We start from the raw sequence: 18,904 nt of genomic DNA, 5'->3' as shown, positions 1-18,904 counted from the left end.
GACAGTAAGTATTATCGCGGCGATAACAAGAAAATGAATGGGTAAACATTTATTATCCTGGAGTTGCAAGCTTGCATGCATGAATCAAAAGAGTTTGGAAGCTTCTGAATTTTCATGCGACAGTAGGGATTTTTTCGATCTACGCCTGCACAGTAGAACGATAGTGGCGAACCTGCCGGCAAAAAACCAACTAACTATTTTGGGGTTAACCGATTTTCACTACCTATCAAATAGTACAATAAAATGACAACATCGCGTCTCGCTTACTCTTTAAGAATGAGACTGGAGAGACAGTCAGCACTTTTACGTGTAAACAGTTATTGCCACGATAGTTTAAAATATGCACTATTGCTGCCAGTTAATCCATGCACGTGTACAGGCGCTATTAAGCTTTTCAAGATTGATTTGAAAATGAGACAAAACTGTGTGAGTATGACGGTTGCACCATTAATGGTTAATCGGGAAGATTGATAAGAGTTTTATTTTACAACGTTTTTATTAGCTCGTATTCTTGTTTGTCCGGTGGTTGTTTGTCCAGTACAAATCTTGCAATCGATTTTTAACTAACTTCCTATTTACGATATTTGAAACTTTTAGAATATATCAGAACACGATGCCTGCATGATCTTTACACAGAATTGAATTCATTTTCAGTTAATTCTGTTTTGTATGGAAAGTTATTTCAGAAAAATCGTAAAAAGTAAAAGACTATTATTGGTTGCTAAGTGGGTGGTCCTAGCAACTAAATTATTAATATATACGTGCGTTACTATGGAAATCAAAATGAAATGTCAAAATGACATTTCAGTATTCTATATTTGTTTGTTTGTTTGTTTTTATTTACTTCATATCAAGTACAAGTTTGACCATATCGAGCATAATAATTCCACAGAAAATTTAAAAACGTACATAAAAATTTCTTTTTATCTTGTAATTATTATGATTATATGTTTCTACTTACCAAGTAGGAGGATAGAAATTACTATTTATTGTAACTGACATTTATTCTTCATGATTATTTTTTCTAAGTGCAACTTAGGCTGCTGGTTCCTAAGTCGTTCGGAACGAACTTTTTTTAAAAATCAACTAAAAACGTGTGTAAACATTTTTTTATGTTTATATTATAATTGAAATGAATAAAAAACACAAGTACGAAATAATGTGAAGAACTGTGTTTTGATTCCCAAGCGATAAAAATTATAGTGAGTTTCCCTTAGTGAGGGCAGAGGTCGGCAAACCGCGGCTCGCGAGCCACATGCGGCTCTTTGAGTATTGGCGTGCGGCTCTTTGCCAAATTCCCAATTCACAATTTTTACAGAAACTTTTTCAAACATTCACAATTTTTATTTTTTATCATTGATTTGTACATTTGTTATATTATTTATAATGACATTATCGCGAGACTAATTTTTCCTCCGTGATGGCTGATGCAAAAAGGTATGATTGTTGTTTTAAATCCGCCCAATGCAATAGTCGATAAATTTAATTTTTCTCCATTTGATATTGACACGAGCACTTTTGAAATACAATTTTATTGGTGGATTTAACAAGCAAAGAGTTATGGAGATTCTAGGTTCCAAATTTCTAGGTTTTGCCACCAAAATTAAAGATTTGGAGAGGGAAAAATGCAATTTAATTTCACAACACAAGTGGAGCACTCTAAAAGACTACATAAGGTAGATACTACGATTTTTAATACATCGAATAGCTTTCCTAACTCATATTCGAGTCTACATAATATATATGTGAACAATCATTTTCAAACATGAACAATATAAATAGCATTTAGAGAAGCCAAATATCCGATGAGAATTTGGAGTTGCGCCTGAAATAAAAAACTACAAGTTACATACCAAACATACAGAAACTCTCCAAAGAAATGCAAGGAAGGTCATTGTTCACATTAGTTTTAAGGAATGCGTGTAATTCATATTCTGTAAAAATTATATTTATAATTTCAAGAATAAAAACATATATTTATTAATTTTATTCGGGAAATCTTCTTCGCTTAATAAATAAACAATTATAAAATGTAATTAATTCATTTAAATAAACCATATTTATAAAAATATACGTATGGCTCTCGAAAAAATTTTTAACCGTTGTGCCACTCATATTTGGCTCCTTTGGTCCAAAAGTTTGCCGACCCCTGTCTTAGGGGGTACAACATAAGCAACCTTCTCCTATATCTATAATAATAGTGAGAAATCTGCTGTTGCATTTGTGCTGGAATAGTTGATAGGCCGTGGCTTCAGTGTTGTTTCGAAGAGATGAAGCGCTGCATCGACAACCATTCGGTTATATATTTTGTTTTTATTACCAACAGTGAAAAAAATCTTCTCAAATAAATATGTATTGAATCGAAGGTCTGGACAAAAATTTGGTGATTTAAGTGATATTAAAAACTAAGGCAATACTTGTATTTTATGTCCGAACACCAGAGGGGCATTAGAAGAATAATATTTTTATAAGTACTCAATTTTTTGAATGACGATTTGCTTGGAATCTTTGGCATATGCATTTTAAAACGGGCGACAACACTATTTGCGGACCGGCAGAAATCATCTGCAGACTGGCACCGGTCCACAGACTAGTGGTTGGGAAACTCTTCCTAAAGCTTCTCCTTCTCTAAAGCTCTTCCGAGCTATTCCACACTTTGTAAATAAATTACCGATGCACTTGAAGGGTTGTTCTAAGCGCTTTACCTTATGATACCCTGGCAGAGGCAATGGACCTCCTCTTTCAATGGCAGACAAACACATTTATTTTTTTCCAGTGGTTTTACCCCCAAGCTCTGTCAACTACTAACAGAAAGTCCTACTTGCTTATGTGATGAACGGCAGAATACCGATCACAACCTCTGGGAGTGTTCTCTGATGGACTGATTAGCCATTGTGACATGGTATCTACGAGTCGGCTTTAAAAAGGTTGTAGCATTTTACGGCAAACAATAAGGTCTCTTCTCATCAAGGCTCGACTGCAATAGATTAAATCAAAATAGAAAGTACGCCAACTAAGTTCTTGGGAAATTAACGCTTGGACAACGCTCGCATAATGGGTATGGAGACATGGCGGGTGGTGGAAAAAAATTCAAGTAAAGAGTAGATATATAAATACTTGATGTCATATATACTAACCTTTCAATGCCCCAGCTATTATAATGAATATAATCACGCAAATATTCAGCAGGGTAAAAATACTGTTGACGGTAGAAGACTTCTTCAGACCAAATGCTAAGACAACTGAAATAGTAATAAATAAATTGTTAATTATAATAAAACACATTTATATATTAATTTCATAATAAATTCTAGTTGGTGGAATTGTAGGTGAACACGAGACAAATCAACAAAGTACACAATACCTATGTGACAGTGGCGAGGGGTGGAGGTAGGCTGTTAAGATTCGACATAAATAGTGCACACTAAACTTGTAGTATAATAAGATATAAATAAGTATAGTCATACTTATATGTTTTCATTGAACTAAGAATACCATTTGCAGATGGTGCTGGTAAGTTTTTTAAACCCTGCCTAAACCAAACCATAATAGTTTAGGCATGCTTAAAATAGTGCGTATGTCATTTTGTAGGAGATACGGCGACCGGTGACGTTTGAATTAAAATGGCCGACTCGTATCAGTTTGCACAGGCGTAACTGCAACACTGATGACGAACTACCTGAAGGGCGAGTCGCATGAAATTTGTTGCTAGCGACACCAGATGTTGTTTTCAAAATAAAATATCACATTCCACTAATGTGCGAAGCTCCATTTGGTAACGTGTGTTTTGTGAATAACAACTATGTCACATCGACGTATTCAACATGTTGCAGACGAGACGAGTTTAGATGTGCGAACCAGCTAAAGCTCATTAGAATTTGTTGTTGATGCATTTCTTTTATTCATATAGCCAATAATTTTTCCATTTCTTTTATTAATATTCCTCTTTTTTGGATAAATATCATAGATTGCAATGGTACTGATTTTTTACACGATCCATGATTCGAACTATATTGAGTATAATTATTGTTCTAATCATAGAATAACACAAAATACAATTTTTTTTTAAATCACGTACGTAAGTCGAGGACTTACTGTTTTTAATTTCATTTACTAATTTTCAACAAAGCAAAATTATTTTCAGTAATGTACGCAGAATTATTACGCACCTGTCATTCCACTTTAATATATGCATGTGTTCTGTCATTATTTTGATTTAACATAACATCGATATTCACTCAGTGTTATAATAATACATATCGATGGCCTAATGTTAATATCCCGTAAGTGACTTTTTACAAAATGTGCAGGAAGCTAAATAAACTAAACATTTAAAATTCCGTATCTGACTGTTAATAGCACACACATGTTGTAACTATATAACATGCCAATAACCCATAACGTAAAAAATGGTAAAGCAAAGCACATAACGCCTAATATAATGATAATATCCAATAAAATGTGATATATAACAATATATAAAGATAAACATCCAAATTTGTCATATTACTTACTGTTTTACCTTTTGAATAATTCGAAAGTGACATTTTGACGCTGAATTCAACACACGTCATGCAACACTTTTGACAGCTTAGAGGCAAGATACGGGCTATGACAGGTTTATTTCTGCAATGTTCAGATACGAGAAATTACTCAAATGGCTGTATCATTTTTGTTAAAATAACTACAGATACGGGAATTTCGCAGTCGATGGGCAGTATTTTTGTTGTTTTTATTAGGTGTGTCAAAAAGTCATATAGGTCAGATACGGGGTATTAAAATTAGACCATCGATATATGGTTTTTCTAGTGGATTTAGTTTTGACCATACCTCCTAATACTAGAGACAGTCCAAACGCCAAGAAGTCGAAGTAGTCGGACAAATAAGGAACATCGATCGGTGCGATTTCCCGGAATGTTTGCTTCAACGTGCCATTGAGAAGAGTGTCCAGATACAAGCTGATGGCACGTGACACGCTAGCAGATCCTAAAAAAATAATATTCAATTATAATCAATACGAGCTGGTAAAAGTTAATACACAGGGCACCTCGATTTTATGTGCCCGGCTATTAGTGTGTAATTTCTATAGTTCCGCTTCATTTTAGTACGTTTTGGTACATTTAACTCCCAGTTATAGATATTTTACTAAAAAAAAGACAACAGGCACTAAAATAGATTTTAAAAAAAGTAATGCGCACCTCAATTTGAACCCGGACTAGAAAATTCTACCGTTCGATAGTTGAGTGTCTTACCGTAAAAGTATATATTTACAAAAATTACATTGCTGTAAACATGTTAGGATAAAATACCTACAGCCTCAGGGCATGCGATAGTATGAAACCGGTTTTGACATTGCATGTGTGTTTTTTACAATATATTATGTGTAATATTGTATGCAACTGGTATGCGTGAAATGTTCCAAATTCCTGCAGCCTTTCTTTGACTGTATTATGTAGTACCATAGTTGCCCAAACCGACAATCAATTTATAATGCATACCTACAGGCAGTTGTCGTTGGCAATTTATATTATTTTTTTTAAATATAAAATTAATAACTAATTATTAAGCATAGCAATTTAATATTATTTTTCGAGGTAAATAATAGCCTTGTATGGAGTCTTCACCATTGATGGTTATAGTATTAACCGTCTGTAATAAGAATATACTTACTTACCGATTATATATTCTAATATAAGATTCCATCCTATAATAAATGCGACGAATTCTCCGATACAAACGTAGGTATATACATAGGCAGACCCAGCTCGCGGCACTTTACTTCCCAACTCCGCATAGCAGAGACCTGAAATATTATTTTATTGAAATTAATACGGCAAGTAGAATAGCATACTCTAGTTTGTGAGCTGCTGTGTCTATTCTCAATGATACATGACAGATTTTTCCAGAGAGTGCAACATTCCAACACCGTGATCGATTCACTCTTACGTTGCAGTGATACTACAATTGATGTACACAATTCACGTCGCAGATGGCAAGAGACAACGAAAGATAGCGCAACCTTGTCCATTCTTATTTATTTTTAGTTTATGTCCACTCCTTAGCAGAAAAAAATGGATACCCAGAAGCACCTACAAGAATTCTTGTCACTCACCAGTATTCGTGTGTCTTCCCAGGTCATTTTAACATCCTGTAAGATCCTTTGATTTACCACATAGGATTGGCTTTTAGCCAAATTCACACAGATTTGATGCATACACAATTTCTGACTGTTCATAAAGCAATCGGGACCGATCATTGGTTGGCGTATAGTTATTAAACGGAATGTAGACAATGAGGTGACTGATTGCCATGGAGCAGTTTTCATCGAATGTGATTTTATATAACTATAATGAAGGTGAGCCCAAACTGAAGGTGGGCAATGTACGATTTTCGTTTGTAAGAACGTATCTATGAGCGCAGTGAAATTATCAAACCTCATTTCATAGCCATATTTAACGGCTTTCCAGGACGTTGGAATCCGGTTGGTTTAAAAAAAAAGTGGGCCATGTTGAGATTGTCTTGAGTCATCCATAGCACATGACTGAACCAGTTCGAATATCGCTTCGTCACTCTCTCTTATCTCCTAATTACTCTTAAAGTCATATCACCACACACTCTGCATATATCCGCCGCAAGCATCTGTTCTCGAAGCTGAGTATGCAGTCAGAATACAAGCATCAAATAGGTGGCGTTTGGTTTTAGCCGAGTACCCTCATTCATTCCGCATTGTGTTGAATGTTGCTCCAACTAGTATTGTTCGAATAACGAGCTCGTTGATGAGAATAAGGGATATCATATTACTCCCCCCTATTATAGTAGTTCAAGAACTTTGGGTAAAACTATACACACCTGCAAATATAGATACGATGGCAGCGAGGAGGAAAGAAACGATGACGGATGGTCCAGAGTTGTCTCTGGCCACGTGTCCGGCTAAAACGTAGACGCCGACTCCCAAAGTGCTGCCAACTCCCAGGGCAGTCAGGTCTAGTGTACCGAGACATCGACGCAGTGGACCACCTTCATTTTCCGTCTCCACGATTACTTTCCGTCTTGTTATCACGTGCCACATGCCACGGAAACCCATCACTGGTTATTTGAGTCTTCTTCTGTAACAAAACAAGTACTCGGTTACTTTTACGTGTGAATAGTCCTTAAGTCAAAGAGAATATGAATATATCCGTCTACAGCGTGAATATGTTGATATGTTTAAAAACATCAATTGTCAGGGCAGCTATTTGTATGTTTGGCTTTCTGTGGTAAATCAGGAAGATTTTTAAATTTTAGTTTGTTGAGAATTTACATTACATTTTACAAAAATTTAAATCCAAAAACATATCTGATTTACCACAGAAAGCCAAACGTACAAACCTGAGAATTTATGATTTTAGACTTATCAACATATTCACGCCATATACTGATATTATGTAGTACTAAATCATTCGCGGACATGACTTCTATAAATGTCGTATTTTGTGAGATGTGATGTGACAGAACGTCCATTGACGTCCTGTACTGTGGAACGGAATACGACACAACGTTTATAGAAATCGTATTTCGGATTAAAACAATATGTTCCCTGCTTCTTGTGTCACGGTGTGAACATATTTCCATTAGATAGTGTCGTATCTTAAGACTTAACTCATTTCTACATATATAAATCGAAAATTTAAAAAATAACAATTTGAATATGTGTCATATCACAACATGAATTAGCTAACATGTGCCCGCGAATGTGTTAATAATAAAATTTTGATCATAGCATCATAATTATTTTCATGATACTTTAATTAGTATTATTTTTTGTGTCTGTTTATTCTGTTACAACACAAAAACAACTGCACGAAAATTGATGAAACTGGTACATCTTATAGACTACATTGGTGGTACAAATTGCGTAAATGAATGTATGTATGTATATAACAAATATTTATAAAACGTAAGTAAATTTAAATATATTATCATCATGGGCAAGGCAAGCCAATGTGGGCCTTGGGTCACCTCTAGGAAATATCTGTAAACATGATCTGTCCCATCCATGACAGAACAATGGCATTTTTCATTTTATTTTGATACCACACTATCGTCCAAGTAAGCGCAAAAATCATAAGTACCTACTTGAAATAATTAAATTTGCAATTAATCGTCAAATGAGAAATTCTTAGTAGGTTGGGTTGGGTAGTAACATAATGTACTAATAATCTAGTACTGGTACTGGTAGCAGTATGTATTGTAGCGACCATAACAATTCATGTTCTGAAAAAAATAGGTTAGGTTAGGTTAGGTTATCCTAACAAATAATCCAATATATCGGCTATTTTCAAAATGTGTTTGCCCCTGTATCCAGGATAACCGACTTGTACCAAAAAATCAAATGTGAGTATATTACTGGCTTCCACAAAAAGGGGTCGTAATCCGAAGAGTGCCGAAAACTCAATAATTCAAATGAATTTATTTACAAAAACAAAAAATCGCTAAAATACACGGAATGCTCTTAATTTTACTTTGCAGAATTCTGGAGTTCTGCGGAATAACATTTAGGGAACACACTGTAAAACATCACACTACCGTTAACCTTAGTGATAGATAGGGGAGCCTGCCAAACATCCTTACTTGGAGGCCCGGCCCGCAGGATGTGGAGGCCATGGAGAAAAGTGTCATTTTTCTAAGCAACAAACGTTGAAATAGTGTGCGTTGTGCTTCAACTCTATAGAAGAAGGTTTGGTACAAGTCGGATATGGGGAAGCCAGGCGGGAGCCGCGCTAATTGTCATAGCCGATTTTGGCAAAATTCAATAATGAAAACCTAAACTAACATAGCCTAACCTAAACTAACCCAACCTAACAAATAATCCAGTATATCGGTTATTTTCAAAATGTGTTTGCCGCTGGCTTCCCCATAACCGACTTGTACCGAAGGTTTTCTTCAACTTACTTGGAATAAACAGACCAGACTTGCTTAATATTACAAACACTGACTCTCGGCACTATGACCACCATGGACTGACCCGATTGTGGCATGCAAATACAAGAAGTGACATATCATTCATATCAAATGACATGAAAAATATTACAGTACACTCTCAGTAATCCGCCGCTCGATTATCCGACAACTACTATAATCCGCCGTTATTTTTACTAGTTGAAAGCATAAAATCAAGCTCCATAATTCGCCGGTATTCGATTGTCAAATTCAGTAGTCCGCCGCGTACAAGTAAGTACAGATGAGACGGGTTTATTTTGGAAACTTCTCGTTCGTAAAACGTACGTTCATCGTGAAGAAAGAAATGTATCAGGGAGGAAAGTGCCCAAGGACTGCATCACAATTATGCCGTGCTCCAATGCAACCGGGAGACACAAAATGAAGCTGTTGGTCATAGGGAAAGCCAGGAATCCTAAGCCATTCAAGAATATCTGCCTCACTGAACAACTGGTTGTGTCAAGTGATTTACTGTTTAATATTAAATTTAGTTAATAAACTTAGTTTATACATAATATGTATAATGTAGTAAATTCTTGATTTTGATTATAAATAAAACCGTAATTTGCTACAATAAATTTCTCAAAGAAACTATTTTTCCGAAATACCTGTTTTAATTTTTACCATATTATTTTGTATGTATGCACTATTATAATTTGCAAAATTTCACTAATTGGACACTTGTCTGGTTTTTGGGGTGGCAGAGTAGTGAAAGAGTACTATATTTTACTTCTTATTTTCAATCAGTCATTGGTTTTTCATAGTTCACACGAATAACCTAATCACTCACCTGTTCAAATAAGTTATTCCTTCAAAACAAATCGTTTCCTCACAGCACTATTTTTATTAATTATCACAGCCGGATTTAAAATGAAAACTGTGGCCATTATAGAAGTTAAAACTAGAAAACGTTGCCCATTATTAGTAATAATCAAAATGTATGCCTTAAGAATCTAACTAAAGTAATGTTGAAATAAAAAAAACACGCATAACGAGAATAAAGTGAATCACAAAACACAATGTGATAAAGATAAGAAATTTATATGAACCTATACGGAGCGCGTAATAAGAACAATAATTAAATTACAAACAATAGATAAGATAAATCTAATCATTATACATTCTTAAATTCAGATTTGAACAGAAATTCTGATATAAAAGTGAATCAGAATAATTCTCTCAAACATAACTGAAAACTGTAACTGTAAAGGGGTTTAATTGCAATATTTTGACAGTCAATATTGACAGTTGAAATCAATGCTGCCAGTTATTTAAATATTTGTAGTAGGTAGGTACATAAAATGTCAATGCCAAATAATATTATTATCATAACTAGTTATTTTTATTTTGTTGTTTTGAGTAAAATAATTATTTACAAGCGCATCCTGGTGATATCGATTTCATTGTGTATTCATTTGAGGAAAGAGATAATAAAATTACTCTTATAATATTTACCTATTAATTATTATTGGTAGGTAAGTAGCGCTACAGCCAATTTTATTACCTACATTGAAACATGTGAGATTAGCTATATCGTTTGACGTTACATAGTTTGTTTCTTAGAAGAAATAACAATATAAATAATATCACAGCTGATTATCTGGTAATTGGTTAATTTCCGTGTGCATTTTCTTTTCAATTTTCTCGACGTTTTGCGTGATTACAATGACTCCTCGTAAAGCCTCGATGACATTGAGCTGCTTTACAAGCTGCTAGTTGGCGAATTTACAATTTGCTTGTAAACTCGCCCAGTGTCATCATCGAACAAGCTAACAAGCAGATTGTAAACAATCTACCGAGAAAAGTTGACAGCGGACTACTTTACACGCTACACGCTGGCATGTGGGCCGATCTGCGTCTGCGCAGTAGAGCGATAGTGGCGAACCAGCCGGTAAAAAACGAACTACGCAATACGTCCTGTCAAAATAGTACCAAAAATGACGGTTTCAACTCGCCAGCTTGTTGGCTTCTGAGCGAGTGGAAAGTTCATCATCACAATTGCACTAGCTGACTCGCCCGCTTTTAAACTTCGATAAGCAGCTTGTAAAGTAGCTCGATATCATCGAGTCATTAGGGAAGGTCAGCGACGCGACGTCCGTTACAAAATTCCGCTCCTACCGATGATTTTTAGATGTGCTAGGTACCTATTGTTTTATTATTTTCTTGACTGCCAATAATATAATATGTTCGTAGACAATGTCTTTTTTTTGGGCATTTCACACACAGTTATACGTGTGAGTTGCGCTCGCCGCTGCCGCTGCCGCCCCGCCAAAAGCTGTCCACGTAGGCCTTAAGACCCCGCCCCGTCCAGGGTGGACGCGTTCGGCGGAGCATTGAGCGGCGTGCGCAACTCAAACGTATAACCAAAAAAGACATTATCTACGAACATTTTCACACACGGTTATACGTGTGAGTTGCGCATGCCGCTCAAACGTATAACCGTATAGACGTATAACCAAAAATAACTGTCTACGAACACTTTCACACACAGTTATACGTTTGAGTTGCGCGCTCCGCTCATTACTCCGCCGAACGCGCTTACGTTGGACGGAGCCTAAGTGCTCGGCCGTAGTGGTTTAGCGGGCGCGGCGGTTATACGTTCGAGTTTCGCAAGACGCCGCCGTGCCGCGCCCGCCAAACCACTACGGCTGAGCACTAAGAACAGAGTGTTATAGCGGGCGGCGGGGCGACAGCGGCATGCTAAACTCAAATGTATAACCGTGCGTGAAATTTTCGTAGACAGTGTCTTTTTTGGGCATTTCACACACGGTTATACGTTTGAGTTTCATGCCCCGCTGCCCGCGCGTTCACTCTGGCCAAGTACTTACGCTAAGACGTATTGGTGCCGTCTTCTATCGAAGGTTTGTGACCAACATGCAGAACACCTTCATATCCCGGGCTAGACATTTCAGATCCCCAAACCCTTCGAGATTGAGCCACCTACTGCGTAGCCAAAACCTAAACAAACAAAATAAAATAAATCTTAAGGGGGGACATGCTCGTCGAAGGTCAAAATTGAGTTTTTATTGTATTTTCAAACCATGATCCTGGACACTCCTTAAACGTTGTAGATAATCTATTTATATAATTTTGAAGCCTTATTATCTTTTATAGTTATTTTAAACATTTTATGACAGCATAAAGTATTTTTGTTACATAAAATAGTATTCTTTTAAACCTCTCGCTCTAATGTTTTAAAATATGGTCATATTTCGGTACATAACTGTGCAGTGGTGTTAAGATTTTTTACATTTATTAATTTTTAAACGCATTTATAAAACCATTAGTATAATTTATTACGAGATAATTTTTGTAGAATATTCACGATAAAAAATTATATTGATAATCTCTGTGATCCCAAATTTGACAAGAATTAGGCATTTTATTATTCAAAAAATCGGCAAGATTAACACGTTTGAAGATGATTCTAAAGATACTTATTATAAGCTATGTCTTTGATTATTTAAGTGTGATAAACATCTTATGAATAATGATCGCTTTATAATAATTATTGACCTAAGAATAAGGTAGTGTTTTTTTGAAATACGCCATTTCTTTTGTCATTCCCTAGTGGTTAAACTACAACATAGCGCCGTAGCCATAAATTGACAAACTATAATTAAAGTAGGGAGTAAAATTATGTTAACGCGCGTGTTTGAACATGTACCTAATCGATTTATTTTTTATTTATTTTTAAACGGTACATGTTCAAACACGCGCGTCAATATCATTTTACTCCCTATTATAATTATTATAAAGCAATCATTATTCATAAGATGTTTATCACACTTAAATAATCAAAGACATAGCTTATAATAAGTATCTTTAGAATCATCTTCAAACGTGTTAATCTTGCCGATTTTTTGAATAATAAAATGCCTAATTCTTGTCAAATTTGGGATCACAGAGATTATCAATATAATTTTTTATCGTGAATATTTTACAAAAATTATCTCGTAATAAATTATACTAATGGTTTTATAAATGCGTTTAAAAATTAATAAATGTAAAAAATCTTAACACCACTGCACAGTTATGTACCGAAATATGACCATATTTTAAAACATTAGAGCGAGAGGTTTAAAAGAATACTATTTTATGTAACAAAAATACTTTATGCTGTCATAAAATGTTTAAAATAACTATAAAAGATAATAAGGCTTCAAAATTATATAAATAGATTATCTACAACGTTTAGGGGTGTCCAGGATCATGGTTTGAAAATACAATAAAAACTCAATTTTGACCTACGACGAGCACGTGGGCCGTTAAGTGAATTTGCCGGTGCTCGATACCTACCCTACTTACAGTAAGCACAAATTCTAATTCAAATATAATTCACGCCGGGTATGTTTTGGATACCTCGCATTATGCCTTTATGGATACCTCGCATTTACTATCAAGTTTCTTTATGGACTTTGGCACGCAAACTACTCTACTTGATGCTAGTCAAATGAAAATTGTGCCGGCTGAAAGAATATGCCTTGTTGAAAACTATTCTTCTACTCGCATCGGGTATTGCTAATTTGAATTCGGCCAGGGCCTATGAAACCGCCTTGCAAAACCCTGGGAAATTCTTTGTAGCGCAAGGCGGTGATGATTCTGATGAATATTTTGTCGTATTCATTGGTAACTCAGGACTGCGATTTGTAGCCGAGTTTCTCCCGTCGTAAAAGAAATGTCGCATAGGACTGATATTCTGAGTATATACTTATCCTATCTTATATGACTGCAGTCACTGGATCTGAAAGGCATGAATCATCATTACATGTCACATTATGTTCGATTTACATCTTGGTTACCGGCAGTGACGTCCCGTGGGGGTAGGCAGATTGAGCGTCGCTTGGGGGCGGCAGTTACGCGAAGGGTGGCAAATCGAGGAGAAATAGCTAGGTACCTACCTACATAAACTTAGTAATAACGAAAATATCTTTCCATTAAAAATCCAGCTTACTGGTTGAAAACATAATGTATTAATTGACACAAAAGGTTTAACAGGACTGTATTTTTTTTGTTGGGTTCGCGATGTCTAGTTTACTTCGGTTGCTTTTCGGCATCCTTGGTGACCAGAAATGACACCAGCAGATTTTAATAATTCGAATAATAACACATTTCTTAGATATTGTAGTCATGGAAGGATGATAAAAAAAATACTGTACTTAAGTATAAAAAATGAGGCGGTATTTTGGCACTGCCTAGCTTCTGTCTAGGGACGTCATTGGTTACCGGCGTATGAAAGGCGAGAAAATAAGTATTTATAATTACATTGGCCCAGACGCACACCAAAATAATATGCGTAATTATAAATTATTGATATTCTATGACGTATTCTACGTGTGTTGTTTTCATGAAAACTGTATATTGTTTATCTGTTTAATCGCCATGTAGGCATAACAGAATACCTATTCGGTAAGTTTATTTTATGAGATTTTATTCAAGATACCTACAAGATAAATAAATATGGATGTTCATCTGACATCCATCCGTAGCATTGTCCACCGTGAGATGTTGTATCGGAAACCGATGACCGTATATGCGTATAGATTAAGATCAAACTCATATATAAATAAAACACTTAATAATATTACAAGATAAAAATAACTTTTTATATACCACTTTTAAAAATTTTCTGTTGAATCATATAAACTTGACAATTCTATCTATTAATAATTTAGGACAAATATGGCAATTGTCAATAAATCATTTTTTTGCTAGTTTGCAACAAACACAATATAGAATACTGAAATGTCATTTTGATTTCCATAGTAACGCACGTATATATTAATTATTTAGTTGCTAGGACCACCCTCTTAGCAACCAAAAATAATGGATTGGATTACGGATTTCTTCCGAAATAAATTTTCATACAAAACAGAATTAACTGAAAATGAATTCAATTCTACTTAAAGATGGCTAAAAGTATTAAAAGAATGCATTGGCATCGTGTCTTGATATATTCTAAAAGTTTCAAATGTCTAGACAGTCGGGAAGTTAGTTAAAAATCGATCGCAAGATTTGTACTGGATAAACAACCACCGGACAAACAAGAATACGAGCTAAGAAAAATGTGGTAAAAATACGTAATAAAAACCACCATAACATAATGGTAAGAGAGAATAAAATACGCAGGTAAGTAAATTGGTAATTATTCAATCATCTCATATTATAATATTAATATCAACTCTCTGCTGAACCTTGAATCTTTACAGTGGTCGAGTGGATCTGCTTTGTTCTCTTGCCTCTTTCAAATTAAATTACTTACTCAAAAATTTACGACTAATAAAATTGTATCTAGACGACTGCTTTTTTTATTGATTTTTTCATTTCTTATATTGCCAGTCTTATCTATATATTATATTAAGTATATACTTTTTTATGTTTTTTTTTCTCTTGTTTTGTAATGATTACCTACTACTAATTATTCATTACATCTGTACCTAATATATTATTTAATCTAATTTAATTTGATTTATTATGCTTTTTGTGTCCGCCTGTTATTGAGACCATCACATATTATTTTATTATATATTATAATAATTATTCTCTGTGATTGATCCTGTTGGTTGACTTCAATAAATAAAAAAATAAAAGTACTTAAATAAGTATAAGTATAGGTATACATTTATTTATAAAAAAATCTAAATGATTCATTAGTAGGTTAGAAAGTAGGTGCTCAGCAGTGACTTCCCGTGGGGGTAGGCAGATTGAGCGTCGATTGGGGCGGCATTTACTCGAAGGGCGGCAAATCGAGGAGATTTGGTATATAGGTAGAGATAGCTAAAATTATTTTGTTTACGTGTAAGTATTACAATAATACCATAGTACAATACTGTAAAAATGATTAATCTGTGTATTGCTAAATAGTACAACCCAAAGTGTCAACCAAATGGAACCTCAAACTCAGAGATTTATTATTATTATTTATTCGCTTTTTATATCTAAATTAAATTTTATATGTTTTAGTGGTATATATTTAACACACTTCATAGATATTGGAGTCATGAAAGGATGATTAAAAAACACTGTATAAAAAATGGGGCGGCATATTGGCGCTGTCTAGGGGCGGCATTTTGTCTAGGAACGGCACTGGTGCTCAGTCATAAGTATCAGTCATCCCTATCTGATATTAATGACAGTGTTATTATTATCAGATATTTGACACCAATCAATGTCACATTAATTCTCTTATTGAATCTTATAAAATTGAAACATTATCTGCAATGCTTACGTCATCTTTTCATGTAATGCTATACAGCCATCTCTTTCCGATACGATAGCTCACGGTGAATTGTCATACGGCGAATTGTAATAGATAGGTACCTACATACAATTATTAACATGTAATCCTGGCATATAGTATCTAGATAGATTGCTGTTGATTTCCGGAAACCGTGGGCGGATGAGCTGATCCAGAACGAGATTCCTGTTCCGCGAATAGTCTAATAAAATGACGAAAAAAACATCTAATCATATAACGAAGGCATCCGTTCATTTAGCATTGGCGTACAAAAACAAAACAGAATTTACACACCCACTTTTTATACATTGTAACTATTTCTAATATGGTTGTTGTCCCAGGGCTCGAAATGAACCAGAGCTCCGTTCCGATTCATGACATCGCCAAAATTTTCATTCCGTTTCGTGGAAAAAATAATTTGACCATTTGAGCTAAATAGGCCTTATAAAAAATCTAACATATTTATTTTTATAAAAACACGATGGCCGCGTGGCTGAAGCGCCGGTTTCCCCCCTTCTAAATCTCCTGACGAATCAATTGCGTCATTTGCGTTAAAGAAAATCACCCCTGATTATATTCAATAACGCCCACGAAGGCTGCGCGGCTTAAGCGTCCGACTATAGCGTCGAGGGTCCCAGGTTCGAATCCTGGGTCTGGAAAGTTCACATAATGTTTTTCAATTTATGTATGAGTCAGAATATGGACCTAATAGGTTGAGCAAGTGGCTGACATCCATTTATCGTAAAAATAAAATCTGTTAATACAATCCTCTACCCTGTGGAGGCCCATATGATCATATTAGGATCGGACATGGTCAAAAGAAGAAAAAAATATTTACATAAATAACTAGGTACGTAATACGTATGTTAATATTTATATTATTACGAAGTCGACCGTTGTTTTGAGTCAATCTGTCAAAATGATCCAACCCTGAGTGTGATCAGTAACATGAACTATTTTAATACCTACAATATAACGAAATGAATAAGTACCAAAGAGGTTAGGGGTGGAGTCCAATCTCTTTGATAAGTACCTACCGAAAAATGGGGTGAGATATGGGTGAGATTAAACAAAATGCTATTTTCAAAACTTTTACAACAAATTAACGTTTTAACCCAAGTTAAAAAACCGTTTGGTTCTTTTTTGTTTAGTGGAAGCCAGCGGGTTTTATAAATAGACGATATTATCGAGGGTATGCTGACAGATCGCATTATTTATGTTTTTGCTATTTTTCTATTTTAAATGCCAAAATGTAGACAATTTTACGCTCTACGTCCTGGTAAAACGTACAAAGGCATAGGATATAATGGTGAAAAAATAGAAACATTGTTATTTTTTTATTCTGATAGAAAGCATGATAATGACCTAATGCGTTCTGCGTATACAAAATACAGGACTTATAACATGTCGTATATTGTGTTTGCCATAAAGGTTAGTCTTTATAATGTAGAAAAAATGTTTTTAAATCATAAAAAAATCTACGTGGGAGAACGCTTTGAAAAAAAATTATAGTCCTTTTTGCGATTATCTCAGATCTTGTTTTAATGAGTTAATGCTTTCTGTCAGTATGCCCTCGATATATTGGATTATTTGTTAGGTTATGTAAGGCTATGTTATGCTAGGTTGGGTTAAATTAAGTTACGTTAGGTTATCGTTCTTGAATTCATGAATTTTGGCGAAATCGCCCATAAAAATCTTCGCTGTTCCCGCCTGGCTTTCATTAAACAGACTTGAACCCACTTTACCTATAGATGGAACCTAAATCCTATATGAAAGTGAAGCAAAATAAGGAATTCCGGTTTACTTATTTTAGTATCTACGCGTCATGATTTCGAATTGCAGATTTATTTGAAGATAATTTTTTCACACTTGTACTAGGTATTCTATTTATTTCCCAATTCACAGGTTGTATCAAAAGACAATCCGTTTTGATGAATAGACAAATACTCCGGCATTATTATCTATGCGCGGCCCACAAAGGGGATGGCTGACATGGCTCTAGCCTGGGGGCCCGGGCTCTGGGGGTGCCGCATGGCGTGTCTATCTTATAAGTGAGATAAACACAATCATCACAACTTTGCTCGAATGGTAAAAAAGTCGCCTGCGGCGCTATTTTACTTTAAGAGTATTTGATAACATTTTAAAATATGTGATTGTGTGATGCAAATTTCGGTTATTGTGTGTCGATGTTCGAAAACTTCATAACCCAAGTAGATTTATTGAAAAATACATAAAATCGCTAAAAAAATACACTGAATACCCTTAATTTTAACTGGAACACCATTTGAAAAACGTTTCTGTAGAGCGTCACACTGCTTTTAACCCTAGCGATAGGTAGGGGGGCCGACAATGATCCTGACCTGGGGGCCCGCTTAAGGGTGTGGGGGCCATGATGCGCGGCATTATTATATAATATATAAATGCTTTCAAATGCCATACATAAGAGAATAGTGTAAGTATTATATTTTACTCCTAATGTAATCGAAAGTCTTTGAGTTGAAAGGATTTTAATTCTCTGTTCCCTGTGTGAAGGTACGCCTCTGTGAATAATGAAGCGAGCAACCAGATGGACCAAGAGCCATTACTCAGAAATCAGAGCCGAATAACAGAAAAAGACACTAGAAGTTAACTGAACTGGTAGACACCCAGCACAATGTATCACTGCTATGAATCACAGAGACTTAGTTAATT

General features: G+C 35.1%; 1 protein-coding gene across 5 annotated transcripts in view; it reads right to left on the bottom strand.

Moving 5' to 3' along the window:
- LOC147073611 (high affinity cationic amino acid transporter 1-like) overlaps nt 1-10,238 on the bottom strand; it is a 29,648-nt gene extending 19,410 nt beyond the window's left edge. For 2 of the 5 annotated variants that reach the window (XM_085944878.1, XM_085944876.1), the window contains exons 1-6: nt 10,097-10,238; nt 9,767-9,877; nt 6,850-7,106; nt 5,675-5,803; nt 4,831-4,986; nt 3,138-3,242 (exon numbers count right to left, since the gene is read on the bottom strand). In XM_085944878.1, coding sequence (XP_085801004.1) covers nt 3,138-3,242; nt 4,831-4,986; nt 5,675-5,803; nt 6,850-7,084 — 625 coding nt within the window. In that variant the 5' untranslated portion in view covers nt 7,085-7,106; nt 9,767-9,877; nt 10,097-10,238. Of the gene's footprint in view, nt 1-3,137; nt 3,243-4,830; nt 4,987-5,674; nt 5,804-6,849; nt 7,107-9,766 lie in introns of all 5 variants that reach the window. The other 3 variants (XM_085944879.1, XM_085944880.1, XM_085944877.1) reach the window with 3 other exon arrangements.
- Between the last annotated feature and the right edge of the window lie 8,666 nt (nt 10,239-18,904).

The sequence above is a fragment of the Rhyacophila brunnea genome, unplaced genomic scaffold, assembly GCF_057557595.1.
Source record: "Rhyacophila brunnea isolate RB1 unplaced genomic scaffold, BYU_Rbru_1.0 scaffold_17, whole genome shotgun sequence".
In the NCBI taxonomy this organism is placed as follows: domain Eukaryota; kingdom Metazoa; phylum Arthropoda; class Insecta; order Trichoptera; family Rhyacophilidae; genus Rhyacophila; species Rhyacophila brunnea.
Note: the sequence above shows the minus strand (reverse complement) of the source record. Positions and strands in the feature narration are given on the sequence as shown.